Genomic DNA, 24,503 nt, shown 5'->3' on the forward strand with positions numbered 1-24,503 from the left:
TAGTCAAGTACAGGTGAAATGTTCTCAGAGGAAGGCGAGATGATGGTGAGGATGACATGAAAACGACTGAAAGGACAAACTTACTGTTCCTTCTTGGGCTTGGTGTTGATGTCCCCCAGCACGGTGATGTCAGAGAAGTCTATTCTGAACTTGCTCAGTAGAGTTGCCATCCTGCAAAAAAAAAAGTCATTGTAGGTTTTGTGTTTTATTGCTCAGAGCCGCAGAGTTCACCTGGAACTGGAGCTCATTTATTTCTGCACTAACTTCAAAGGAGCAGAATGCCTGACAGAGTGAGGCATCGGGTGTGCTGCACAGCACTTTCGTGTTATTATTTCTCTGCCATCAACAGCTAATAATGCACATGTTGAATATTTCATGTCTTTACACTGACAGTTGGCATAGCAACTTTACAGTGGTAGCACCCAGTCTGTAGCTCCTGTCTACTTTCTTTTTTCACAATTTCAGCTTGAGAGAACCCCTCACACAGCACACAACCAGAATGGAAACAAACAGTGATGGGTGGTCCCTAGTGCACGCTGGGGCACCTTCCCAAATGTGGAGGGTAAAAAAAATCTAAAAATGATCTATAAAGAATTGTATCATCAAAGCCTACTTTCCTTAATAATGTATGCCCAAATGAAATCTGATTTGCACAAAATTTCCACCAAACGAGTCATTGTGAATTTCCCCTGATAGAAAGGTTTTGTGTTGATGGCGACAACTGCAGGTTAACAGTAAAGCTAGGCCGAATTCTCCATCTCAAGTAACAGTTCAGAAGATTTTTCAGATGGCAGGTAAGCTGTTGGTCAGTGTGTTTTATTGCTCTTAGCTTCCATGGCGCTCTGTTCTGTTTCACTGTTTACTTTTTCCTGCTATCATTTGTTTTTTGCATAAATGATAATCATATCATTTATGAACACTGCGGTAATTTATAGATGTTTATGTTTTTCTGGTTAGCATAATGTGGATCAATGTTGCTAAGATTTCTTTTTTTTTGTTAACGATAATACTCTTGTTGCCTTGTCGAGTTTCTGTGCTGTCATAATAATGTTAATGATTGGATATTGTTATGTTTGCTGGTTCAAATGATCGTTCTGATGTACAGGGAGGAGCTAAAGTCCTATTTGCTGACTCAGGTTTATGAAAATCTATATGTGTGTTTGTTTTTAGCTGTGATCATTTAATCTATACCAATGTGTTTCAGTTCTTTTAGGAAGAAAGGTCTGTTGGTTTATTGCTATTAGTTGATTCTCTTCAGTTTTAATATGTTTGTTCAAAGTTAAACTTGAAGACAATCTTTGGTGTTTTTCACAGTTTTGAGTCTGATTCAGAGATGACAGTGATTTAATGATTAACTACTGTATATTTACTGAAGTTACATTAGATCTTTTATTTTAGTTAAATAAAATATAATTGTAGTCATTTTCTTACCATTCATTTGAATTCTTTTACTGGAATAGGGAGGAAAATCTATTGGCACATCAGCCTCACAAAAGAATTTTTTTTTTTACCAGCCGCCTCTGGAAGCAAACCACGGAAACACTTGGAGCCCAGTAAAGAAGACTGATGATGAGAAGCAAATGAAGCAGTTAAACACATCAAAACTTAGATGAGTGCTGCTTGATGTACTGGTATGAAAGTGATGCAGTGAATGGAGGAGAAACAGTGAAGTGCTTTGTGTTTGTTCAAAGAGCATGCAATCCTCTTTGTTTAAAACTGAGAAGAACAAAGTGCATCCAGTATTGTACAGATGAAAGGCTCTGCTGCTACTGTAGCACCAAATTAATTTTATCCTACAAAAGGAAGTGGGAGGCAGCTGGAAGAACCATGACAGACTATGGAAGTGAGAGTGTGTACCAGAAAACACTGTAGGAAGGGTCATCCATACATTAAAAAACCATAATGGCACCAAAGTTTAGCAAATCTAGTCAATGGACAGTTTAATTTAACTAGCTTTGTGGAATATAACACTTATCTTTATATTATAAATTCCTGGTGGGAGCAACGTGGAAATCTGTTCTGACAGGTTTACAACTTGTGTTGTCGGCTTCTACCATAGAAAGCATTCCTCGGTCTCGTTCTTAAATAAGTTTCCTTGGAAATCCAGCTGCTTATTTACAGACTGAACAGAGAGTGCACGGATCATATCAATACAGAGTAATAAAGAGTTTTTATAATCACAGGATGGGACCCAGCTGGAAAACTTAAAATTATCCATAATACCTCATTTCAGCACAAACAGGAATATTGTGTCAAGTATTAGATTTTGCTGGAATTGCTCTGTAACCCTGACTGTCTCCAAGTATTTACTCCAAACCTGTATGTTCTCTGGAACATCTGTCTGACAAACATATCCAACTTCCTACCTTTCCTGTGGTCTTTTTTCTCTTTCCCCTCTAATGTTTCAGACACCATTAAGTATGGGATAATGAAAGTTAGCAGCTTTGCAATAAAAATATCTGCATCTTGTACTCAGATTTGTGTTAAACTCTTAATGATTAAACTAGACATATTAGAGCACTCTGCCAGTCACTGACGAGACAGTGATGTCTGATTCTTAACATAAATAAAGAAATATGATTTTATAGTGAAACAATAACAGCTGTAATGAAGTAACCCAGAAGAAGACTGACCCCAGCAGAGACAGGATGTTCCCAGGATGTGTTGCGCTCTTTCAAACACAGCAACTTTGATGGTTCACCTTCTTGATTATAGGCAAAAATGCTATTTTTAACAATGAAGACTACTTTCCAAAAGTTTTGACATTAGGTGATTTATTTCCTTCCTCTTAAGCTAACAAGAAAGAGCATTTTTATACCAAGCAGCTCCTTTTAGTAGCATGAAACATTTGCAGCCTAAGTAACTTTCTGAAAACCATATAAGAGTTGCAACCAGCATGTAGAGAAGTTTCTCCATATCTGAGAGGATGTCTTATCAAAGTTACACTGCCAACATTAGTAATAAATGGCATCGATTCTTCAAACTTATAGGTAACCGTTGTGAACACATCCCCTGCTCCTACAGGAGCTGTAGATGGAACAAGAGCTTCATGCCAAGATCTCCATTTATCTCCAGTTGGGGTTATGGTATCCTTTTTACTAATTTGTTAAAAAAAATTACTTTAAAAAAAACTTCAGTTGTATTTCATGTCATTATTAATTACCCCAGAAGTAGATGTCCAGATGTTTTATAGAAAACGATATGAGAAAAAGCAGTTTTTAACAGTGACAGGTGTTAAACTCAAAGACTTTAAAAGTGTGTTTGTAAGCACTGAGAGCAGAACTGCTGGGGAAGAAAGAACTTCATACTTTCAGTAAAATTAACTGCATCTCAACTGCTTTTATAAAGTAAGTCACAAAAGCTGGAGTAAAGGGCAGGAAAAGTTGTCAGGCCTTACGCTCTGCGGTCATGATCAATCCTGTTGATCTTCCCTCCAATGAAAACACGGATCTTGCAGTCCTTCCACCTCTTCTTGTTGGTTAGCAAGTATGGGATCAACAGGGTCAGACCTGATCCAAGGAAAGCAAACCGATCAGCTTATACAAACCTGAAACCAACAAAACCTAATATCAAATGTGTGCATTTTTCTCAAAAGTACAATCCATTAAGAATGTACTGCTTATAAATGTACATTTAGTTTACATACTATTTCTCTGATTTATAGTTTTCAATAAACCTTACCTGTAAATCTACACTGTATAATTAATATACTGTAATAAATATGAAATAACATTTATTTCACACTTCTTGTTTTTTATTTTGCATATCAAAATCTTCCTCACCGCTCAAAAGCGATGAGTCCGACTTGTAAATGATATTTAAAAAAGAGGATTTAAAATTGGGTGAACCGGAACAGAAAGAGGTATGAATCCTGTCTGCATCCATATCTGAAGTGAGAATAATTTCATCCATACTGCCTCGTAGGGTGTCAATGGGCTGTAGTAGTGACAAATGATGAGGATGACATGTGTCTCAGGCCCATCATGTTTTTACACTCATCTGGAATCTGATTAGCATACCGTTTCTGTCAGCTCCATTAATGAACACAGCAATGATTGAATCTATTGGAATAGCTCAGGAATGTTTTCCTGCAATCAAGATTTGTTTCAATAAAATTACAATGCAAATGTGATTTTATAAGTTAAATTTTTAATGAACATATGTTTTTCTTCTGGATGTAAACCATTAGTGTTTGGTCTAGTGAAGTGTTTCTCAATTCCGGTCCTCAGGCCCCCCTGCCCTGCATGTTTTAGGTGTTTCCCTTCTGCCACACACCTGGATTGAATCTTTGGGTGATTAACAGGCTTCTGCAGCACTTGATGGTCATGCAATCATTTGAATCAGCTGTTCTGGTATAGAGGCACATCTAAAACATGCAGAGCAGGGGGGCCTGAGGACTGGAATTGAGAAGCACTGGTCTAATGCAAGTATGTGAAAAGAGTGACCATGTCCATGTTCTTATTTAAAAGTTTTTAAGTACACAAAGTCTGTCTTCAGATAACTAAAATAAAAATGAAGCACTGGAACAGCTCCAGAAGGCAACAGAGAAACTTTAATGCAGTGGTGCCAAAATTCAGTCCTCGAGGGTCGACATCCTGCATGTTTCAGTTCTCTCCCTGGTGGTAGTAAACTTTTCAGCATGTCAATGTTCTTCTTAGGCTTCTAATGAGCCATCATTTAATCCAGGTGGTTAAACCAGGGAGAGAACTAAAACATGCAGGATGCCGGCCCTCGAAGACTGACTTTGGGCACCACTGCTTCAATGGGACAAGGTTCTTTTGGTTTGTGGCTGCAGTTTACTGATCTCTGGCTGATTTCCTTTACCGGACAAGAAGTCCGGTCCCGTCTCACCTCCATCATCAAACAGCCACCAGACATCCACTGTGCCCTTCCCCTGTTTCTGCTGGAACTGCTGACTGGCCTCCAGCAACCTCTGGTCAGACACATTTAAAGGAACGGTTGGACTCTTCTTGTCTGTAAGGCAGACAGACACACAGCACATCCAATCAGTAACAGCAAAGTGACAATTAAGGGTCAGAAAAACTCAGGTGTTTAAAACTTTTCATGTCCATCTCTTTATTTTGAGAACCTTAGCCTTAATGGGGAACTATAATGAATCAAAATGAAGTCACACTGAAGCAGAGGAGAAACACTGTTAACACTGAGGAGCCAACAGACAGCAGCTGAGATGTTTCTGAAGCAGAATTAGCATCCTGGAAAAGAACTGTAGGAAGGAAGAAGCTTCAGATGCTTTGGAGAAACTGAAATGTCACCAAAAAACGATAACTACCGAGTATCTGAAGTGAGATAAAAGTCATGTGATGCAGCAGGACATCAGAGACTGAGTGGAAACCAGAAGAAGTTTGAGACTGATCAGGAGAAATGACTGTTCTTCAAGCCAAGTAGCTAGCAGGCGGAAGCACAGAACAAGCAGAGACTGAAGACAGAGACAGCAGGATGCAGGGCAGAATGTTAGTAGAAAAGATTTCTAAATCTACTGTGAATGATGAGGTGACAGGATGAGAGAGGATGAAGCATAAAAATGGAAGAAAGCCAGCACACAGTAGAAAATCTCAGGGAGAAGAAGTTGAAGGCAACAAAATGAAAGGGGTCTCCTGCCTTTTTTCAACAGAGGTTGAGTTGTAGCTTTGCCATCTTCATCATCATCTGGGAAGTATGAAACAAAAGAACAAAAAAGAGAACATACTTAATGTGAAATGCTGATTTGATGAACCCTCCAAGTACCAATGATGTTTCGCTGTGCTCAGGAAGATGTTAGTTAATAAAAAAAAGGAAGAAAAAAAACCCATCCACAAGTCAATTGTTTGCCAGTAAGTTACAATGCAGTAACCATGAAGTGAACAGAAAACCTAGGAAACAGAACAAAGTTCAACTGTTCTCCGTGGCTTCTGGAAAATTTCTCGTGTCCGTCATGAACAATAAAAGCTGAAGCAGGAACTCTGAGCCAGAACTGCCTCATTAAATCAAACACAAGTCCACTGCCTTTTGTAAGCAACATGTGAGTGTCTCAAATAGACATGAATCAGTTCTAATTCTTCACACTTCTACTTCACCAAGACTGTGCTTTGGATTAAGGTGAATGTTTGCATGATGACTCAGTGAGGGGCAAGGCTACAGTTCTAAGAGGATTAGCCAATAAATGGTTTTAATCTTCATTTTGCTCTTTTTTGTATGATCACTGAGACAGCTCCTCCATAGTAGAGGTTCTGGTCAAAAAAGTGTAATATCATGAAAAAGTTAATTTAAATCAGTAATTCCACTAAAAAAGTGAAACTTGTATATTATATTCATTCTTTACACACAGACCGATATATTTCAAATATTTTTTTCTTTTAATGTTGATGGTTAACTCACAATTAATGAAAACTCCAAACTCAGTATCTCAGAAAATTAGAATATTACTTAAGACCAATACAAAAAAGGATTTTTAGAAATGTTGGCCAACTGTAAAGTATGAACATTAAAAATATGAGCATGTATAGAACTTAGTACTTAGTTGGGGCTCCTTTTGTACAGATAACTACAGCAATGGGGCATGGCATTGAGTCGATCAGTCTGTGGTACTGCTCAGGTGTTATGAGAGCACAGGTTGCTCTGATAGTGACCTTCAGCTCTTCTGAATTGTTGGGTCTGGGTCTTTCTCTTCACATAATGCCATAGATTTTCTATACGGTTAAGGTCAGGTGTGTTTGCTGGCCAATTAAGAACAGGGATACCATGGTCCTTAAACCAGGTACTGGTGCTCTGGCACTGTGTGAAGGTGCTAAGTCATGTTTGAAAATTAAATCTGTATTTCCATAAAGCTAGTCAGCAGCGGGAAGTGCCCTAAAACTTCTTGGTAGATGATTGCATTCACCTTGGTCTTCAGAAAACACAGTGGACCAACTCCAGCAGATGGCATGGTAACCCAAATCATCACTGACTGTGGAGATTTTGACTGGAACACAAGCAACATGGATTCTGTGTCTCTGCTCTCTTCCTCCAGACTCTGGGACCTTGATTTCCAAAGGAAATGCAAAATTTACTTTCATCAGCGAACATAACTTTGGACCACTCAGCAGTAGTCTAGAGTCCTGTTTGTCTTTAGCCAAGCTGAGACGCTTCTGATGCTGTCTTGTTCAAGAGTGGCTTGACACAAGGAATGCGACAGCTGAAATCCATATCTTTCCTGTGCGTGGTGGTTCTTGAAGCACCGACTCCAGTTGCAGTCCACTCTTTATGAATCTTCTCCACATTTTTAAATGGGCTTTGTTTCACAATCTACTCCAGGATGTGGTTACTTGCTTGTCCACTTTTTTTCTACCACATCTTTTCTTCCCCTTCACCTCTCTATGAATGTGCTTGAACACAGAGCTCTGTGCACAGCCAGCCTCTTTAGCAATGATGTTTCTGTCTTGCCCTCTTGTGCTAGGTGTCAAAGGTTATCTTTTGGACAACTGTCAGGTCAGAAGCCATCCCCATGATTGTGTAGCCTACAGAACTAAACAGAGAGACAATTTCAAAGCATTTGCACGTGTTTTGAACTAATTAGCTGATTAGTGTGTGGCACCAGGGTACTTCAATACTGAACCTTTTCACAATATTCTAATTTTCTGAGATACTGACTTTGAAGTTTTTATTAGTTGTCCATTCCAAAAAGAAATAAACATGTGAACTATATCAGTCTGTAGGTAATGAATTATTATAATATACAAATTTTACTTTTTGAATGGAATTACTCATTTAAATAAACTTTTTCATGATATTCTAATTTTTTGACCTCCACCTATATGTGTAGCTCTTTCTGTTTTGGTACTAAGTAATTAATGTGACGACGAGGTGTTTGTCCCGCAACTAGTAGGTTGCCAGTTCAGTTCCTACTCTGTCTGCCTTGGGCTCCATGCAACATACTTGCAGGGAGCTGCATGGCAGCTTTGCCTCTGTCAGACTGACCCAGAGCAACTGTGGTTACTATCCAGAAGTTAGCCACTATCAGTGTGTGAATGACTAAATGACTGTGATGTGAAGCGCTTTGGAGTCCTCTGGGCTTGATAAAGCATTCTACAAGCACAAGCCATTTACATTCTGAAAGGAGAATATTCAACATAGGCAATAAGAAAAGAAAAATGTAGCTTTACCTTCTCAACTTCAGGAGCAACAGACCATACTGATCATACTGATCTCTGATTTAGAATAGAATAGAATATAATTTATTGATCCCTAATGGGATCAATAAAGTATATTATTTGTTGAACGCTACTCCATCTTGGGTAATAAGATTTCATCTTTTTGGGTTTTCACAGCAACCCATCAGAATATATTCAAGAAAAACTGGCTCAATGAACACTGGACGGTTTTACTCCTTTACGACCCTACTAAAAAATATTACAAATACTTTTCATCTGGACATCTAGCCTGGTCAGTGCCTTCTTACCAATTCCACTTACTTCACAGTCTCGGCTTTCTCCCATTGACTTCAATTCCTCCAGTAGAATTTCGACAGGGCCAATCAGAAGGAGGAGTTGTGACAATGACATCAATTTTCTGTGCCGTTTTAGAATTGTAGTGTGCCTGTAGTCCTCCATTCTCTTGCAATGGAGGAAGAGAACGAAGCCGTTCATGTTCAAATATTGAATTAATATCATCAGCCGCCTCTTTCAGCTCAGCACTTCTCTCTTCATTGCAGGCAATTTCCAGGAAACTTCATTCCATTACATAAGCCACGGACAGACGTTAGCAATTGGGTAAAATTTAAACCCTCAGAGTCTACACCTAGAGGAAGCAATCATTTCTCAACAACCAAAAGCACACACCCTCTGTAGGAAGCAAAAAGCAGCATTGTACAAGAGGCTTGTTTTTATATCAATGTTTTGGTTTGGGGCAAGTAAGTGAAACGAGTCATGTTTGGCTTTATGATAGAAGGCACACTTGTCGGCACAATTGCCTCATTGCTGAGAAGGGCCTTTCTGTGTTGAGTTTCTATGTTCTCCCTGTTCGGTTCACACCAAGTACGTTAGATTCTCTCCCAAAATCCAAAAGCATGCAGATTAGGATAACTAGTCTCTTAAAGTGGCCTATGTGCGCGTGTGTGTATGTAAACCATGTTTTCATATCCTTGCCTGTCTACATTGTGGGGTTGTGGGAACAAATCCTGGTCCCCATGAGGGAAAATGCTGTTTTTGGGTTAGGGGTTAGGTATGTGATGATTAGGCTGTAAGGAATGGAAGTTAATGTAAAGTCTGTGTGTTCTGCGTGTACGTACCCACGTACGTACATGCATGTTAGTGCTGCCCTGTGATGGACTCCACCTCGTGCTTTCTGATTGCTTGGACCAATAACACAGTCTCATTGGACAAACATTTAAATCATAAGCTTTACATTTCTCAAAAATATACATTTGAATGACAGCATAAGAATTACAGATGAAGCAGTAAACAACACTTTCTCAAGGTACTGCAAATTGTGCTTTCAAAATGGAAAGACAAAAGTTTTTCAATTTATCCTACGGTAACAGTACTGAAAAAACAAGTAAGTATCTTAAGATTCTGAACTTTCCTCTCTAGTCTTAATAAAAGCAAAAGCATGGTTGTACTGTGTGCAAAACTATGGGAACAGTTGTGTGACTATTTCAGCTCTACAAGTGGCACTTTTACATTACACTGTTGCTATCTCTCCCACACATGTATAGACAAACACACAGTGTTGCCAAAAACATCTGTGAGGCAAACACAGTCAGCTCAGCCAGGGGATCTAGGTCTCTAGGTCACTTCCTGTCTGGGCAGAGCTTTAGGGTATGCAAAGGGGGTTAGAGATTAGCAGAACTTTCTCGCAATAGGGTTGAATTGATTAGCTAAATGAAAAGCTTTACTACAAACACACATAACACACTAAAGAACTACGGGTGTAATAATTTGCTTTGTAATATTTCCCATCTGCCATGTCTGTGTCTCATCTACAGCAGCTTCCTGTGTGAGCTGCAGGAAATGAGCTGACTGACCTTTCTGTACAGCTGGACTGTTCTGCAGGCTGGTGGTCTTTGAAGACGGCTTGGATGAATCACAATCCGAGTCTTTGCTTGTGTCAATGGACACAATGACGTCCTTCGCTCCTGAAGACTTCTCCTGGGAGGACAACAACTCATCTGGCAAAAACAGCAATTTAGAGCACAGATTGAGCGGAAGCCAAAACAAAATACTTAAATTAGAATAAGTTCCACATGGAGAACTAAATAATTTTCAACTTTTCAAATTGTTGCAACACTAAAGAATTTAAAAAAAGATGTGATGGGTGGGATTTGATTATTTTGTGTCTAATTCTGAATGCCTTGCTCATACTGGCCATATGGGGAATCAGTTTTTTATAAAGAGGCTCTAGTGGCAGGGGTCTTATACCTTGTCCTTGGATATGAGACACATCCAGCCCCTCCTGCAGCCGCAGAATAACAGCACCATACTGGAAATCAAAGGCATCACTGAGGAGGACAAAAAAAAAAAAACACATGGTGACAGAAAAGCAGGTCATTGACTGCATCAAACCATCAATGGGCTTGTGAAATAAAGGCCAGTTGAGCAAAAAAAAAAGAAAAGAAAAAAAACCTTAGAAAAAAATAAAGCAAAGCATTTGGAGCTCAACTGATTTAAACCCAACACTGTAGCTTGATCTCTGTAGCATGTCGGCCTCCACAGCTACATAAAATTTAAAAAAATTTTTTTAAAAATCTGAGAGTGCATAACTGTATGTATTAATTAGCTCCACTGATGCAGGACAAGACTATTTGTAACTGTCAGGTCTAGTCTAGACCGTCTAAACTTAAAATCCCCACCCTTCATGAACTCTTAGTTGAGTCTTTCACACGCAATCTCAAGCTTCAATCATAAGAAAGATTTGCTACCTACTGCATTATTACAAGGGCTGCACTGTTCTTCCTCCACCTTCACCCCTACTTTGTTTTCTATTTGTTTTAATATTAACCATGTTTAACCATAGCTGCTCTCCATTTTGATAATCTTCTAATACAATAGCTGCTAAAGTGAAATGGGAGTTGGCAGGTCAAAGCTTTACAAAAGCTAGGGTTTGGAAATTTGCCAAAAAATTCTGATTGGTGCACCTGTTTTTTAACTGAAGCAAATTATCCTATAATGCCCCCCCTTTTATTTATAGGGGTAAAAAGATCATCTTTGTCTAGTTGTAAAAAGATGCAAGATACCAAAGAATGGCATCAATAATGCCATTCCAGTGGAGGGATGGCGGAATGACAGAGCGGAGGGGGCAGACTTGGAGGACAGGGAGTGGTCTGTTTCTCCTAACGTGGCCAGAGGAAGGGAAAGAGAGAGAGCCATGTTGTTTGAGCAAGATCGACGCTCCAGCTCTGAAGAACAGGAGATCTGGCAAGATCTGAATAGTTTTTGATGTTTAGTATGGCATCTATAATATCAAGTGTCATGTGTCTTGATTATTTATAGTCAGAAAAAAAAACTAATAAAATTGAGTCTTGATTAAAAAAAAAAAGAAGCCTCAGTTCAAAATCGACCTGTAATGTAAGTATTGCTTTAGGTGCTCCTACTTACTGGATCATATTAATGTAAGTCTCCACATTCATCATGTCACCATCTCTCCAGTCATTCTTGAAGCCAAGCACCAGTGTGTTTGGCCGGAGACGACCCAGACCCGCAGCCTGAAAGAACAAAAGTTCAAATCACTGAACATCACCCTCACTTTTATCTGGCTTTAGGCAGAACAGCAGCAAGCACTACGAGTATGACTGGTTGCATAGGTTTAGACTGCCATTTCAAAGTTTAACAAACATCTTTTTGAGCAACAAGTTTCTAAATGCTTCTATTGAATGAAAGTAGTGTTCAGTTGCATGCTTATTTTGGGGGCAAGTTGTGGATTAACCTAATTAATACATGGACTTGTCATTTTTAGCCTTAGCACTTGAGTTTGAAGGTTTAGTACTATTGATGACTGACCATTAAAAATGACCTTCAAAATTGCTAGGATTTAGCAATTAGACTTAAGGGGGACATATCATGTAAAATCTATTTTTTTGTGTACTTTGGATGCATAGAAGTAAAAAAATGATTAAACTTATTCTCTCCCGGTGCTCTGTAGATATCTTTATATTTTTGGGGGTTATATTTTTCAGTCTGTTCATTTTTCTCTTTTGCCTATAACATTTTTCTTGCCTATGACATCACCGCATATGACTTTCAGCAAATCAAATTTGTGAATCCACCAATTTAATATTTTTTCTTGCAGCAATTTTGTAGTCCAAATTCAGTTATGCTGAAGTTGCAAACAGACGAGTCAAAAGGTTCGATTACAGCCCGTATTAACACACATAACTCCTTACATCGCCCCTGGCATCAGGGCCTCTTCAAAGTGTCTGGTCAAATTTTATTTTTCTCAGGAATGCTCCCACAGTGGGAAAAGTCTGTTTGAACATGAGTACTTCAGCAACCTGCGCCAGTATCAAGAGGGATTTTCTGAAAGACTTCGTCTGATTGAGGGTCAGTTCCTTATCTCTATGGAAATGAGGGACACAGCAAAGTGGTAAGCTGCTAATAACGCTAAAATAAGAGCGTTTATTTTAGCTATGAATTTAGTGTGTTGATAATGACGTCCTGGCCATGCGTCCAATAGTATTCTGCTTCTGTTAGCACTGTGTGCTAGCTGTTAGCTGCCTCTTTGAGAATATAATTGTTCTTCATGTTTTGGATATAATGTTTTGGCTTTGTTTTAGCCATTTTTGTCTTGAGGAACAAAAATTATCCAAATGCATTCAGTGACGTTCTTGACACTCACCTTAGCTAACTCCTTAATTATGTCAAGGCTTTATTTATTTATTTACTTTATTTATCATCTTTCAATTCCTTTATTTAATCAGGTAAACCCCGTTGAGATCTAGATCTCATTTTCAAGAGGGACCTGAAACAAACTTCACTCCCCATCGGGGAATCGAACCCTGGTATCCCGCGTGACAGGCGGGGATACTCACCACTATACTAACGAGGAGATTTCCTAAGAAATTATGTACTTATTTCTTAGGAAATAAGTACATAAAAACACCAGCATTATTGTTGGAATGGTTAAAGAACCAATACAGTTTAAGGTAATGTTTCAAGGTAATGCAAGAACATTAGATAATACATGAATTGCTGCTCACAGACAAATAGAGCCTTGGAAAACTGAACTAGTTTCTCACCTGGAGCAGGTACTGGGAACCCTGTCGCAGGTCCTCAGCAAACACTGGTGTGTAGAAGGCCTTGGTCTCATTCCTCATTAGCCAGCGCTGGTACCGGGACTGATCTGCTGCAAGGTCTTTGAAGTTTGGCTTTCTATAGCCCTGCTGGAAAACAACAGAACCTTCCATTCATCACTGCTGATACATAACTCCATGTAGAAATCTTGTGCTTATTAAATACCAGAGGTGGGGACTCGAGTCACATGACTTGGACTCGAGTCAGACTCGAGTCGTTAAAATCACGACTTGAGACTTGACTTGAAAAAATACTCGGACTTGACTTTGACTTTCATGCCATTGACTTGGGACTTGACTCGTCTTGAAGCTGTTTACTTGAAAAGACTTGATATTTTTTACTCAAAGTCTTAAAATTTAAAACACATTATTTATAAAGTGGCGTCATTAATTAATGTCACTCATTCCGTATCAATATGCGCAGACCGTCACTATGGTTTTCCTCTCTCCTTATGTATGTATGTGTACGTAGCTGCAGCACAACCAATCAAATTAACAGGATTTGGACGTTTAAAAAAACGCGGCAAAGCTACAGAGCTCAGGGAACGAAATACGAAATAACCGCTCGAATGTGCTTCTGCGAGTAATTTCTTTTGGCTACGTAGGTTATAAACTTTCGACTAAAAAACGAACTGCAACTTGTAAAACATGCAAGAAGAGAATATCGGATGGAGATGCCACGACGTCTAACTTTGTCCGGCATTCGAAGTTTCACAAAGATCGGTAGGTGGCACTTTTCTTTTGCTGTAAGATAGTTGACTTTAGCTAACTTCGTGTTAGCATGTGTACTCCGGGTTAAATTGGTGATTATTTACCATAAATCAGGTCCTTCAAATGCCTCCACAAATAATGTGCACCGTGTTAGCTCAGGAAGTCGGTGGATAGTGAGCGGGGCTCCGGAACAGAAAGCAGATTCTGGACCTGAACACAGGGAACAGAGTCTCTCTGTCCCATCATGATGATGAGCCGGGTCTAGTATCATCTAAGGATGGTTGGTGTATTTGAAGACATCTACGTTGGGAAATTATATTGACAATATATTGTTTTGACAGGAAAAAAAAGAGGAAAAAACTGCTGTTATGGTTCTTTGTATTGTGCTGTGGAAATGTCAGCATTTTCGTCTTTTTTTATTGAATATCAAGTTTAACAGAACTGGGCAATAAAGTGGTCCAATTTAAAAATGTTTTTTATACTTTGTGTTCAGCTACACATGTTCTATCATTTGAGATAAATACATATTTTAAAAAGAACAAATGGTCTATTATTTGAATTTTATGTATAATTGCAAATAAAAAAATAAATAAAATAAAAACGACTCGAAATGACTTGAAATTAAAGGTTCCTGACTTGAGACTTGACTCGACTTTTGTCTGTCTTTACTTGAGACTTGACTCGGACTTGAGGACAAAGACTTGAGACTTACTTGAGACTTGCAACACAGTGACTTGGTCACACCTCTGTTAAATACTGAGCTGATCTACCCTTTGGCTCAAAGTTATGGCTCATGGAAAAATTAATGGGATGTTGCAAATTAATGTAAACAGTATAAAATTATGATTTTATAAATCAGCCTTAATTTAGACTTTTTTTTTTTCTTTAATGAAGAGCGGGTGAACAATCCAGCTCTTCAGCCAGGAAAGTGTAATGCTATTAGCTGGGAATGTTTATGCCATTTAACTTGAGCCAAGTTCCTTTTCATACCTAATGGAAGCAACAGAACCAAGCAGGAGAGCAAACAAGAGGCCACAGCTAGAGGGCTGCTGCCAGTGAGAACTGCACAGAGGCCGCATTCATCCGCTCGCCAAGGCCTTTCAGTTGTGAAGCATTTATGCCCAGCAGGGGATTTGCTAAGCATGCAAACACAACAACTTATTTGCAATTATGGATAACTGATGTTTTTACTGCAGAGGTCTCATTATCTTGTATGGTCTAAGTTTTTCCCTGCTGCAGTATCACACCTGATCAATTATTCCCTCGGATTCCCTGAGAGATCAGAAATAAATCTGTCACTTCAATCAAAACTGCTGAAATGTGGAAAACTAAAACATGAAGGCTTTTCAAACTCCACTGTAGATTTTACAGCAGATCGTATTATATGGCGTTTAAAACAAATGACAAAAAAAAATCAAGATTTCTGTAGGAAGGTTAAAGCAACTATCTAAAGGTGGAGTCACAGGTTAAAACAGACATTCAGAAAGCGCCAGAATTGTCTGGTTTCCTTATTCAACACATGGTGAGAACAAATGTTTTTCACTTCTATGAGAACAAACTTTGTCCATACGGTTGAAAGGTAGAATAACATGGATGAAGCAAGGACAAAGATTTGGTTGGCAAAGCTTTTAGAGGGAGTGTTGTACTTAATCATCTTCTCCTTTGGATTGGCCCCTAATTTTTTTCCATCTGTTTTTGGCGCCACCCTCTGATTGCATGCTCACAAAAATCTGGGTAACATGAGAACATCCACAAAGACTCCAGGCCGACTCTAGGGTATACTGCTGAGATTTATGTCACACATGGAGGTAAGTGGACAGCAGAGCTGACTATAAGGTTTGATTTGATCCAAACCATCTTAGAAACAGTTTTAAAGATTATATAAAAACAAAATGGAAAAAGAAAAAAAACCTAGTAAAGTGAAAAGAGTAGAACCCAGCTCTCTCTGAGGCTCTTTGCAAGGATTATTACTTCACCTTAAAACTTCCCATGTGTCAGCTGTCAGCTAGATTCATAACAACAGGAAACTTTGATCAAGCAGAAAACTTAGAGCAAGGATACCACAACCAGCAGCAAAGTGTGGCCACAGATCAAGAGTCACTAACAATCTTTAAACAGCCTCAATCACTTAACACTACTGTGAAAATAAAAGCTGCCATTTCGTGGCCAGAGTCCTGGCTTAGAGTGGCCATGAGCTCAATCCACAGTGAAGGTGACAGAGTGTTGGTGGAAGGAGTCAAACGACCGAGTAAGACTGGGAGCTGCTCAGTCGTTAATAGATGTGATTGTTGTTAGAGTGACAATTAGCCCTTTCCATTATTTGTCCAAAACATTAAGTATCTTCACAAGCTTTTATTGAACTATACAATTTTCAATCGTCAATAATTTTCCCCAGCTCATCTTTATAAACATGAAAAAGGGGAAAAAAACAGAACTCACCATGCGGACATGGCCACAGATCATAAGGCCGACGTTCTTTGTAAAGGTGTGAACAAGATCCAGGAGAGCAGGACGAGAGTTGGGATACCCTGTCATCACCAAGCACTGCGGTCTTCAAAGGAAAACAGAACAAACAATGTAACAGTGTGTAAAGATTTGGCATGTTAACACGCATTTTTTATTTTGGTGTACTGCGTGACATTTATGAGATTAGAAGGTTTCAAATCTGCTGACTTTTTTGTGACCTTCACACAGGGATAATCTTAACACAAATTAGGGGCAGAGTAGCGCACTTCAAAGAACATACTTTAAGCAAAGGGATTTATTAGAAGCAGAGAAGGGAGACAAGCACCTAAGAGGAACAGGTGCCTTTAAATCCCTGCTTGTGCTACCATGGGAACAGCCAGTGCCACATGGTTACCAATAAGTCCACAAAAGCAACCCTGTTACTGTGCTGTGTGCACCCAAACCTTCAGGAGTAACAGTATATTAGATCTTTACTGGTATAAGTAAGACAATACCAGTGAGACAAAACCAGCATGCATTAACTTTTCTAGTACTGTTTTTTCTAGTACTGCTAGAAAAGCAGAAAGTTCAGTAGTTTGTTTACCACAAAGCAACTATTTCTTCTGCCAATTAATCTGAAAAGCACTGCAATGTCATTTCCACACGAGAGTCAGTTGTTAAGGTTAAGGCATTTGAGGCTAATGTGGCTAACAATCTCAAAAATGAAGGTGGGGCTAAGTCTGAGGCTGACAGTAATAGCAGCAGAAAGTAGGTACTGTAACAACCCTTAACATACCCTAATGCTGTAGGAAAGGAAATATTCAGGAAAGTTTCCAGAAAGACCCAAATTATACAACGCTGCTGCTTAATACATCCACATGAACCACTCTCGTGTAGACTTAAAAGGTTTTTAATGTGCCACATCCATGTTTGTTTTGAATACAAAGTACTTTAATTGATTCTGTACTTGCTCCTCAGTTGTAAAATTTATTTGCATCAACATCAAATTGACAGCCAAATGGAAACACTCAGTGAAGATAAGGAATTATAGTAAAAAATATCTACATAGCTGAATTAGGGGTTGACTAGACCAGTGGTTCTCAAATGGGGGTACGCGTACCCCTGGGGGTACGTGGAGGTACTGCAGGGGGTACGTGAAGCTTTTCAAAATATCTTTAAAAAATCAGTAGGCTCCTCATAATAAGTCTTGGGAAAAATGATTTTGTAAAAAGTTTGATAAAATATAAATGTGTGTTCATGCACTGAATTTTATATTCAGTATTAAGTTTCAATATCCTTTAAAATAAAACGGACCCCCCCACCAAGTTAGTTTGACCCATGGACCCAGGGCACTCGTCAATGACCTGTCGTTATCATGATTACACTGTAACTATGGAGACGTGGCTAAAGCGTAGCAGCAATGCTGCTGAAAGTACAGATAAAGTGAAAAAGAAGGCACTGTACCTCTTTTTTATTCCAAAAATGTTTTGCCCGTGTCAGGGGGTACTTGACTAAAAATATATTTTTAAGGGGGTACATCACTGAAAAAAGTTTGAGAACCACTGGACTAGACAATTCTTTACTCTGCAATGGCTTTTTAAGTGGCTAGTCACAATCATGTGACAAAATTGATTTTTTCAGAAGATGAACTTGGCGAGTTTGTTAGTTTGAATTGTATTTTTTAACAAAGTAGTTTACCAACTAGGGGTACTGCAAACTCTGGCAAAGGGTACTGGAATAGGAGCGCTGCATGGCGTCATGGTTAAAGCAGGTGCCCTATATAGAGGGTGTCCCGAGCTCGACTCCCATTCCCAGTCTCTTTACCTCATGCCCTCCCCTCTCGCCTCCTGAGCTGGCAGAGGAGCAGCAGGTGGCTGCACTGAATTTTATTGTCATCAAAGGTGATCCATTCTTAAGCTTAGTTAATAATACTTCCATGGCACAATTGTGGTCAGCGTACTGATGCCCATCCAATTCATCAGTATCAGACTGATAATACTTAGTCTAAGTGGGTTTTTTGGTAATGTTTGCTGTGTAGACATTTGTGTACAGTTTTGCAAAACAGGAAAGTGACACTTTTTTGGTTTAATATTTTTCAAAACAACAATTGAATTATCTTCTTTTTATTGGTTTCCCCCTAATTAAGGAAGCTAACATTTTGCAGTATTATAATTAATCATATTTTTGTTCTCAACTAGAAAGAAGTATGTTCCTTCACAAAATGTTGCCATTGGATCAAAAATGATATTGAGCATTTCTCTTAGTATCTGTAACAAGATTGAAATGTTTGTATGGCAACAATCCTGAGGCCTAGGCTTTGTCCTGAGTGGACCAAACTACGATGGAAGTGTTCCTTTGCTGTCAGTTTGAGAGTTCATTTTATTGCATTGCTTACTTTTAACCAACAATCTGATTGTTGAACAAGTTAATGAATTTTAATCACAAGCAACTTAGCAGTACAACATAACATAATCATCTTAATTAAAAAACAAATATCTAATACAGACAGCTAACATGCTCCATGGTGAAATGTCCTGGGTTCAAATCCCAGCCTGGTATCTTTCTGCATGGAGTTTACATGTTCTGTTATAACGACATTGTCTTATTTCCACCAAGAACTATGTACAGGAGATTTTTTGCCAGAACATCTTTTTTAAAGGTTAAAGTGAAAAGAGTGTAAAGATTTGGCATGTTAACAAGCATTTTAATAAAGATGTAGAGTAAACTATTTTTGAATATGATAGAACTAGTATCTGTAGTTCTAGTTTCATATCAATGCTCCTTCTGAAAATACTGTAGATGTTTAGGGAGAGTAAGTGCAACACCTCTGCTATACCTGAAGTTCTTGACATGGTCCTCCACTGCACTGAGGTGCAGTGTGTGAGTCAGAGCCTGCTGGTAGGTTAGAGCCTGGGTTGACGAGCCCCAGTTCACATCTGCAAAGGCGGACACACGCAGGCAAAAACACACTGGAGTTAGTCAATGTGTTTATGGATCAGTCTGCCAAGCTAAAGGCCATGTGACCCATGCAGAGCTACAGTCAGAGAAAAGGCCTACTCTGTGTGTGTAGCTGCATGTCAAACTGCGTGAACACACGTGTGTGTTCTGAGCTTTGTGTTTAGCGGAGTACAGATCAGCTTCATGTTACTTAGAAAACATTTCTTCCTCCTCCAAATTCTGGTTTTCCAACAGCAAAGCTACATTCTGAACAACTTTTTTTGGGGACCCTGGAGAGCCTGGTCCAATTCGGTCTTACTTAACAGAAAGGAGAGGTTGATCTCCTTTCCTCATCCTCAGAGGATGAACTGATATTGCCGTCAGCAGAACTTAATGAGCTGATTACAGAGTATTTTTCTTTACAAAAAACCATCATATTTCTTCACTACTGTTACTGATCCACAGCCAAGGAGAAAAACATTTAAATTTAAATCCATTCCTATTATATTCTGCCTCTAAATTCAGATAGTACTTGTTATGAACATTTAGATATTGTTAATATGTAAATTTAGCAAACAACAAAACATCTTAAGCAGTTTAGTGCAGAGGTCCTGAGGATGGCATACAGAGAACAGTTTTACTGAAATGTGTCACATTATTTGTCACACCTGCAAAAAGCACATCTGCAAAAACAAAAACTCACCTGGCTTTTTGTGACTCACATAGATGTAGAGAGCCATAACAATGACATTAGTGAGTAGAGCAGCCGCCCAGTTGATGACAAACATCACCACACAGCATAGCACAGCTCCAGCAAGCGAAACCCACATGTTGTAGTATTTGAAGCTGGGACGCCAGCCTGGAGCAGCAACAACAATTTATCACAAGAAGAGAAAGTTTGGGCCATGGATGTATGATGCTGTGGGAGAGTTAGAAGTTATCAAAAAAAACAACCATATAATGAAGCTAAGATACAAATTCTCTTTAAGCTTGAGACAAATTCTATTAGAATAATTAGAATTAGAAGAAGAAGGGGCACTGTTGTTCTCCGAATAAGGTCATGGTCTCTAAAACAGTGAACAGAGTTATTAAGGGCATGGACAACAAATGCTTGGGTTAAACAATGAAAATTAGAAGGAATTAGACTCAGGACTATAAGGTTATAACAGCTATTAACAGGATCACATTTAACACAAAAGCTAGACGGACTTTAGTGATGGCATATAACTAATGTGTGTTGTTACAGAAGGAGTCAACAACAAACCACAGGACATAAACGGTACACCGGTATCTCTCTTTTTCCCATGAAAGGTTTGCAGTTCCCAGAGGCAGATGGAGTTGGAGGGGGGGTGGGTCAGAACACAAAACTGGGTTTCCAACTTGTGGTTCCACATGCAGGACAAAACATTCTGTCTAAGTGAGTCATGTACCATTTAGGTCCAGATGACCTGCTGCAGATATTAGAAACAGATAAATAATCTGTACCTGTTGGTCTGCACAGGATTTGGTATAGAAGGAGGAAAGAGCACAACTTAATAAAATACCATCTACTCAGCAGTAAAACATGTATTTTAAATAACAAATTAAAGAGTTCAACTCCAAAAAATGTATTTCAAAACTGCTGTTATTTTAGGAAAGACAAACAAAACATAACAGCAGAGGTCAGGAATGTGATTTGACATTGTGTTTGTTTTCATATTGTATATTTATTTTATTTTAAATCTGTATCTCATTTCTCAGCCTGTCTGTGCAGCCATCTCCTCTTTCCTTCACACTGCGCAAGCGCACGTCAACAAATCCTGTCGTGTGGAACTGAGTGAATGGGGAAGTTTGCGTGTTGCTGCGGAAAACTACCTCGAGGGTGCAGCAAGTCAAAATGCATAAACACAGTGAGTCTAATATGACATTTATAAAACAAGCACTTGACAGAGTTTGGCTATATTGAGGCTCACTGCCAAAAAACAGACATCCGGAGCGGCCAAATAGCAGGTAAAGCAGCGCACAACTACCAACACTCGGAAGAGCATCACAGTCAGAAAGCTAAACAAATAACCCGAAAAATAATTTAAGTCTTCAAGCTGACGGTGCAAGATCCTGGGTTCTGCTCTTGCTGTTGGACCACTGCTACTCGCTACTGGTAGTAATATTTCACAGACGTAGCACCGCTCTACCTCGACTTGGCAGTGAACTCTCACACCAAACGTTTGCTTAAGATCGGTAGAGATCGGCCTTGTGGATGATCGCAATCAGAAGCAAAAAACCTGATCAGAGTATCCCTATTTGAGACCATGCTAAAATCTTTGGAAAAACTCCACAATAATGGTCACCATCCCCACCAGTTCTTATAAGCTGCGAGTCAACAGCAGGAATGCATGCTTCTGCTTAGGATCAGTTGATACTCTAGTCACTCGTTTTAATTCTTGGTAATGTTTCATCACATTTACATTTTAGTACAACTGAACTTCAAATTTAAAATCATTAATTCAATGTCATTAAACCAATCACAGAACGTGTAGAAAACCTCCAACATTGTCTAACATTCTTAGCTTAACATATTTTTATGCTGTTTTTCACTTTTTGCACCTTGATCTTACCTGGAGAGTTGGCCAGGGATGCGTGGAACACAGAGAAATTGATCAAGGCGTAGGATGCCAGGAAAAAGTTGGAGATAATTGGCGCAATTGTGTTTAACTCAGCTGGAAGCAGAAGAAACAGAAACTTAAGAAAAATGATTATTTCCACTTTCTCTCCAACTGCCTTACTTAACAGTATGATGGGTTATTAAAAATACTACACTTTAAAACAAAATAGATACCAGAGAAAAGTTAAAACCTCTTTTTAGAGGGGAAAGTCATAACGCACTGTACAACATAAATCACAGTTAAGTCGTACAAACAAGCACAAGAAGCAACAACAAGTCTGGGAAAACACTTTTTAAAAACATCTTTAGAATCAGCAAAACAAAGCTGCACCGATGGTCCCCCGAGTGTCCAACTAAATATAACGGAAGATTGTGGGTTTGGGAGCCAAGACCAGCAGTGTATTTAGTTAAAAGCTGACACAAATAATCAAGAACCTGGCCAAGAACTTTTAAGCCAAATTCTAAAATCCACTAAGATGCAGGAAAGTGCACCGGGTGATGCCAATACTTTACTAGATATGGTGAGAAGTCTGGCTGCTGCGTTCAGAACAGCTGCCAGACGAGACACCGACCATCTGTGCAGACTGGTGAAATAGCATTACAACATTCCAGGCTGATGACAGAAAAAATGTGTCATATTTTGGAACTATTGTTATTAAAATTAAAGCCACATAGGCTTTGTTAACCAAAACCTAATGTGGATTAAAATGCAACTCCTAGATAAAAAAAAAAAAAATTTAAATATGAACATACTACATTTAAAACCATTTCAGAAGCCAGTGAGATATAATAGTTTGAAAGCATAAAATCCCCTGATGAGCTTTTTATGCTTTTAAGCTAATGTTATTTATATATTTTTACCATAAACTTTAGATGTACAAGTTAGTGTAAAAAATGTAAAAGTAAGCAACGAGAGCAGCGTACCGATTAGGATGAAAGCCAGAGCGATGCCGAAGGTCAGGATGTAGCCTCGGAGAGGCTCATTGTTCTTCCCGTATCCTTTGGCAAATATTCCAATATAAGGGTAGATGTTGTCTTTACATAAAGCCTGCAAAAAACAGAAATGCCGTTATAGTCCTGAGTCTAATTCCTTGTAATTTTCATTGTTTAACCCAAGCATTTGTTGTCCATGCCCTTAATAACTCTGTTCACTGTTTTAGAGACCATGACCTTATTCGGAGAACAACAGTGCCCCTTCTTCTTCTAATTCTAATTATTCTAATAGAATTTGTCTCAAGGTTCATATCTTAAAGAACATAGTACTAATACGTAAAGAGGGATAAACAGTTTGCCAGTAGTATAATGTATTAGTTATGCCGGTGCATGGATTAACTCTTACCTGGAATACTTTAGGCGCACTCACTAAAGAGGCCAGAGCAGAGGACAGAGTGGCAGAGAATATTCCAGCTGAGATGATGGGAGAAAAACCTGAAACCAAGCTCATCACCTGAAGCAACACAGAAACAAAGTCAACTTTCTGACGTTTCCATCTAGGAAATACGTGGCAAATTCATGTCGCTATTTGTATGTGCCAAGTGTGACTTTGTTTGCATTCATTCTGAAACCAGATTCAAAGGAAGATCTGGGTTGGTTGAGGGAGTGGTAACGTTTGCATGACACAACCTCAAAACGTTTTTTTGGTGTTACTTACTGTATTTCCATAGACCATATGTAGTGATTTTATAATCTCATACATTTGCCATTTTAATTAATACTTTATCTCTCCCAACAACATGGTCCTCAATCACAAGTGTTGCACTCAATGGATATGAAGTAATTTACATGACATAGCCAAGCAGAGCATGTGTGTGGGTTTGTTGTGAAGTGTTAGTGTTTTGTGCGACAGTTGAATAAGTAAAGGAGGGTGGGCCTGCCAGCACACATGAACAAAGAACAGGAAGTTCAACTTGGTAGCATTGTTTGTATCTGTATGTATTAAGTTCTTTCTGATTTGGGCTTTTTGCACAGAATGAAGACATTACAATGCTTTGAGAATTGCTTGGTTTGGAGTTTTACCTAATTCTCTGCAAATAAAAAACATTAACAAATTCTTCTTTTATTGAAGCTGCTTCATACCTGGAAGTCATAATGGAGTCCATAGCGGCAGGTTTTTTGGCTCTTGCAGCTAGAGAAGTCAAAGCCAAACTTGCAGGAAGCACCAGTGCAGTTTGCAGTGCTGATTGTGTCATTCGGATTTCCACTGGCATCTCTCACAATGCAAGACCCTAAAGTCAGAAAAGCAGAACACACATAAGATGTATCCTCAAAAAAAGGTGGGTGAAAACTGCAACAGGAGAGCAGGGTGTACCTGTGGAAACTGCGACCCCCAAGTAGACAATGCCTGTAATCAATATGGCTAGTAGTGTTCCTCTGGGGATTGCCATCTGTGGGTCCTGCAACAAACACATGCAACAAAACCTACAAATATTGACCAAGCTATAAATAAAATATAAATGAAATAGCTCTATTTGCTCATGGATGACAAACAATATTGAAATGATCGTTTAAACA

At 38.9% G+C, this 24,503-nt stretch overlaps 1 protein-coding gene across 4 annotated transcripts in view; it reads right to left on the minus strand.

Moving 5' to 3' along the window:
- Positions 1-24,503, minus strand: part of slc12a2 (solute carrier family 12 member 2) — a 77,621-nt gene that overhangs the window by 6,977 nt on the left and 46,141 nt on the right. Inside the window, exons 9-24 of one of the 4 annotated variants that reach the window (XM_023337717.1) lie at positions 24,301-24,385; positions 24,069-24,217; positions 23,332-23,439; positions 22,917-23,040; positions 21,946-22,047; positions 20,055-20,210; positions 19,251-19,350; positions 16,409-16,520; positions 13,205-13,345; positions 11,568-11,674; positions 10,392-10,471; positions 9,998-10,141; positions 5,620-5,667; positions 4,852-4,974; positions 3,398-3,509; positions 85-171 (exon numbers count right to left, since the gene is read on the minus strand). In XM_023337717.1, coding sequence (XP_023193485.1) covers positions 85-171; positions 3,398-3,509; positions 4,852-4,974; positions 5,620-5,667; positions 9,998-10,141; positions 10,392-10,471; positions 11,568-11,674; positions 13,205-13,345; positions 16,409-16,520; positions 19,251-19,350; positions 20,055-20,210; positions 21,946-22,047; positions 22,917-23,040; positions 23,332-23,439; positions 24,069-24,217; positions 24,301-24,385 — 1,778 coding nt within the window. Of the gene's footprint in view, positions 1-84; positions 172-3,397; positions 3,510-4,851; positions 4,975-5,619; positions 5,668-9,997; positions 10,142-10,391; positions 10,472-11,567; positions 11,675-13,204; positions 13,349-16,408; positions 16,521-19,250; positions 19,351-20,054; positions 20,211-21,945; positions 22,048-22,916; positions 23,041-23,331; positions 23,440-24,068; positions 24,218-24,300; positions 24,386-24,503 lie in introns of all 4 variants that reach the window. The other 3 variants (XM_023337716.1, XM_023337719.1, XM_023337718.1) reach the window with 3 other exon arrangements.

This window comes from Xiphophorus maculatus, chromosome 8 (assembly GCF_002775205.1).
Source record: "Xiphophorus maculatus strain JP 163 A chromosome 8, X_maculatus-5.0-male, whole genome shotgun sequence".
Lineage (NCBI taxonomy): Eukaryota > Metazoa > Chordata > Actinopteri > Cyprinodontiformes > Poeciliidae > Xiphophorus > Xiphophorus maculatus.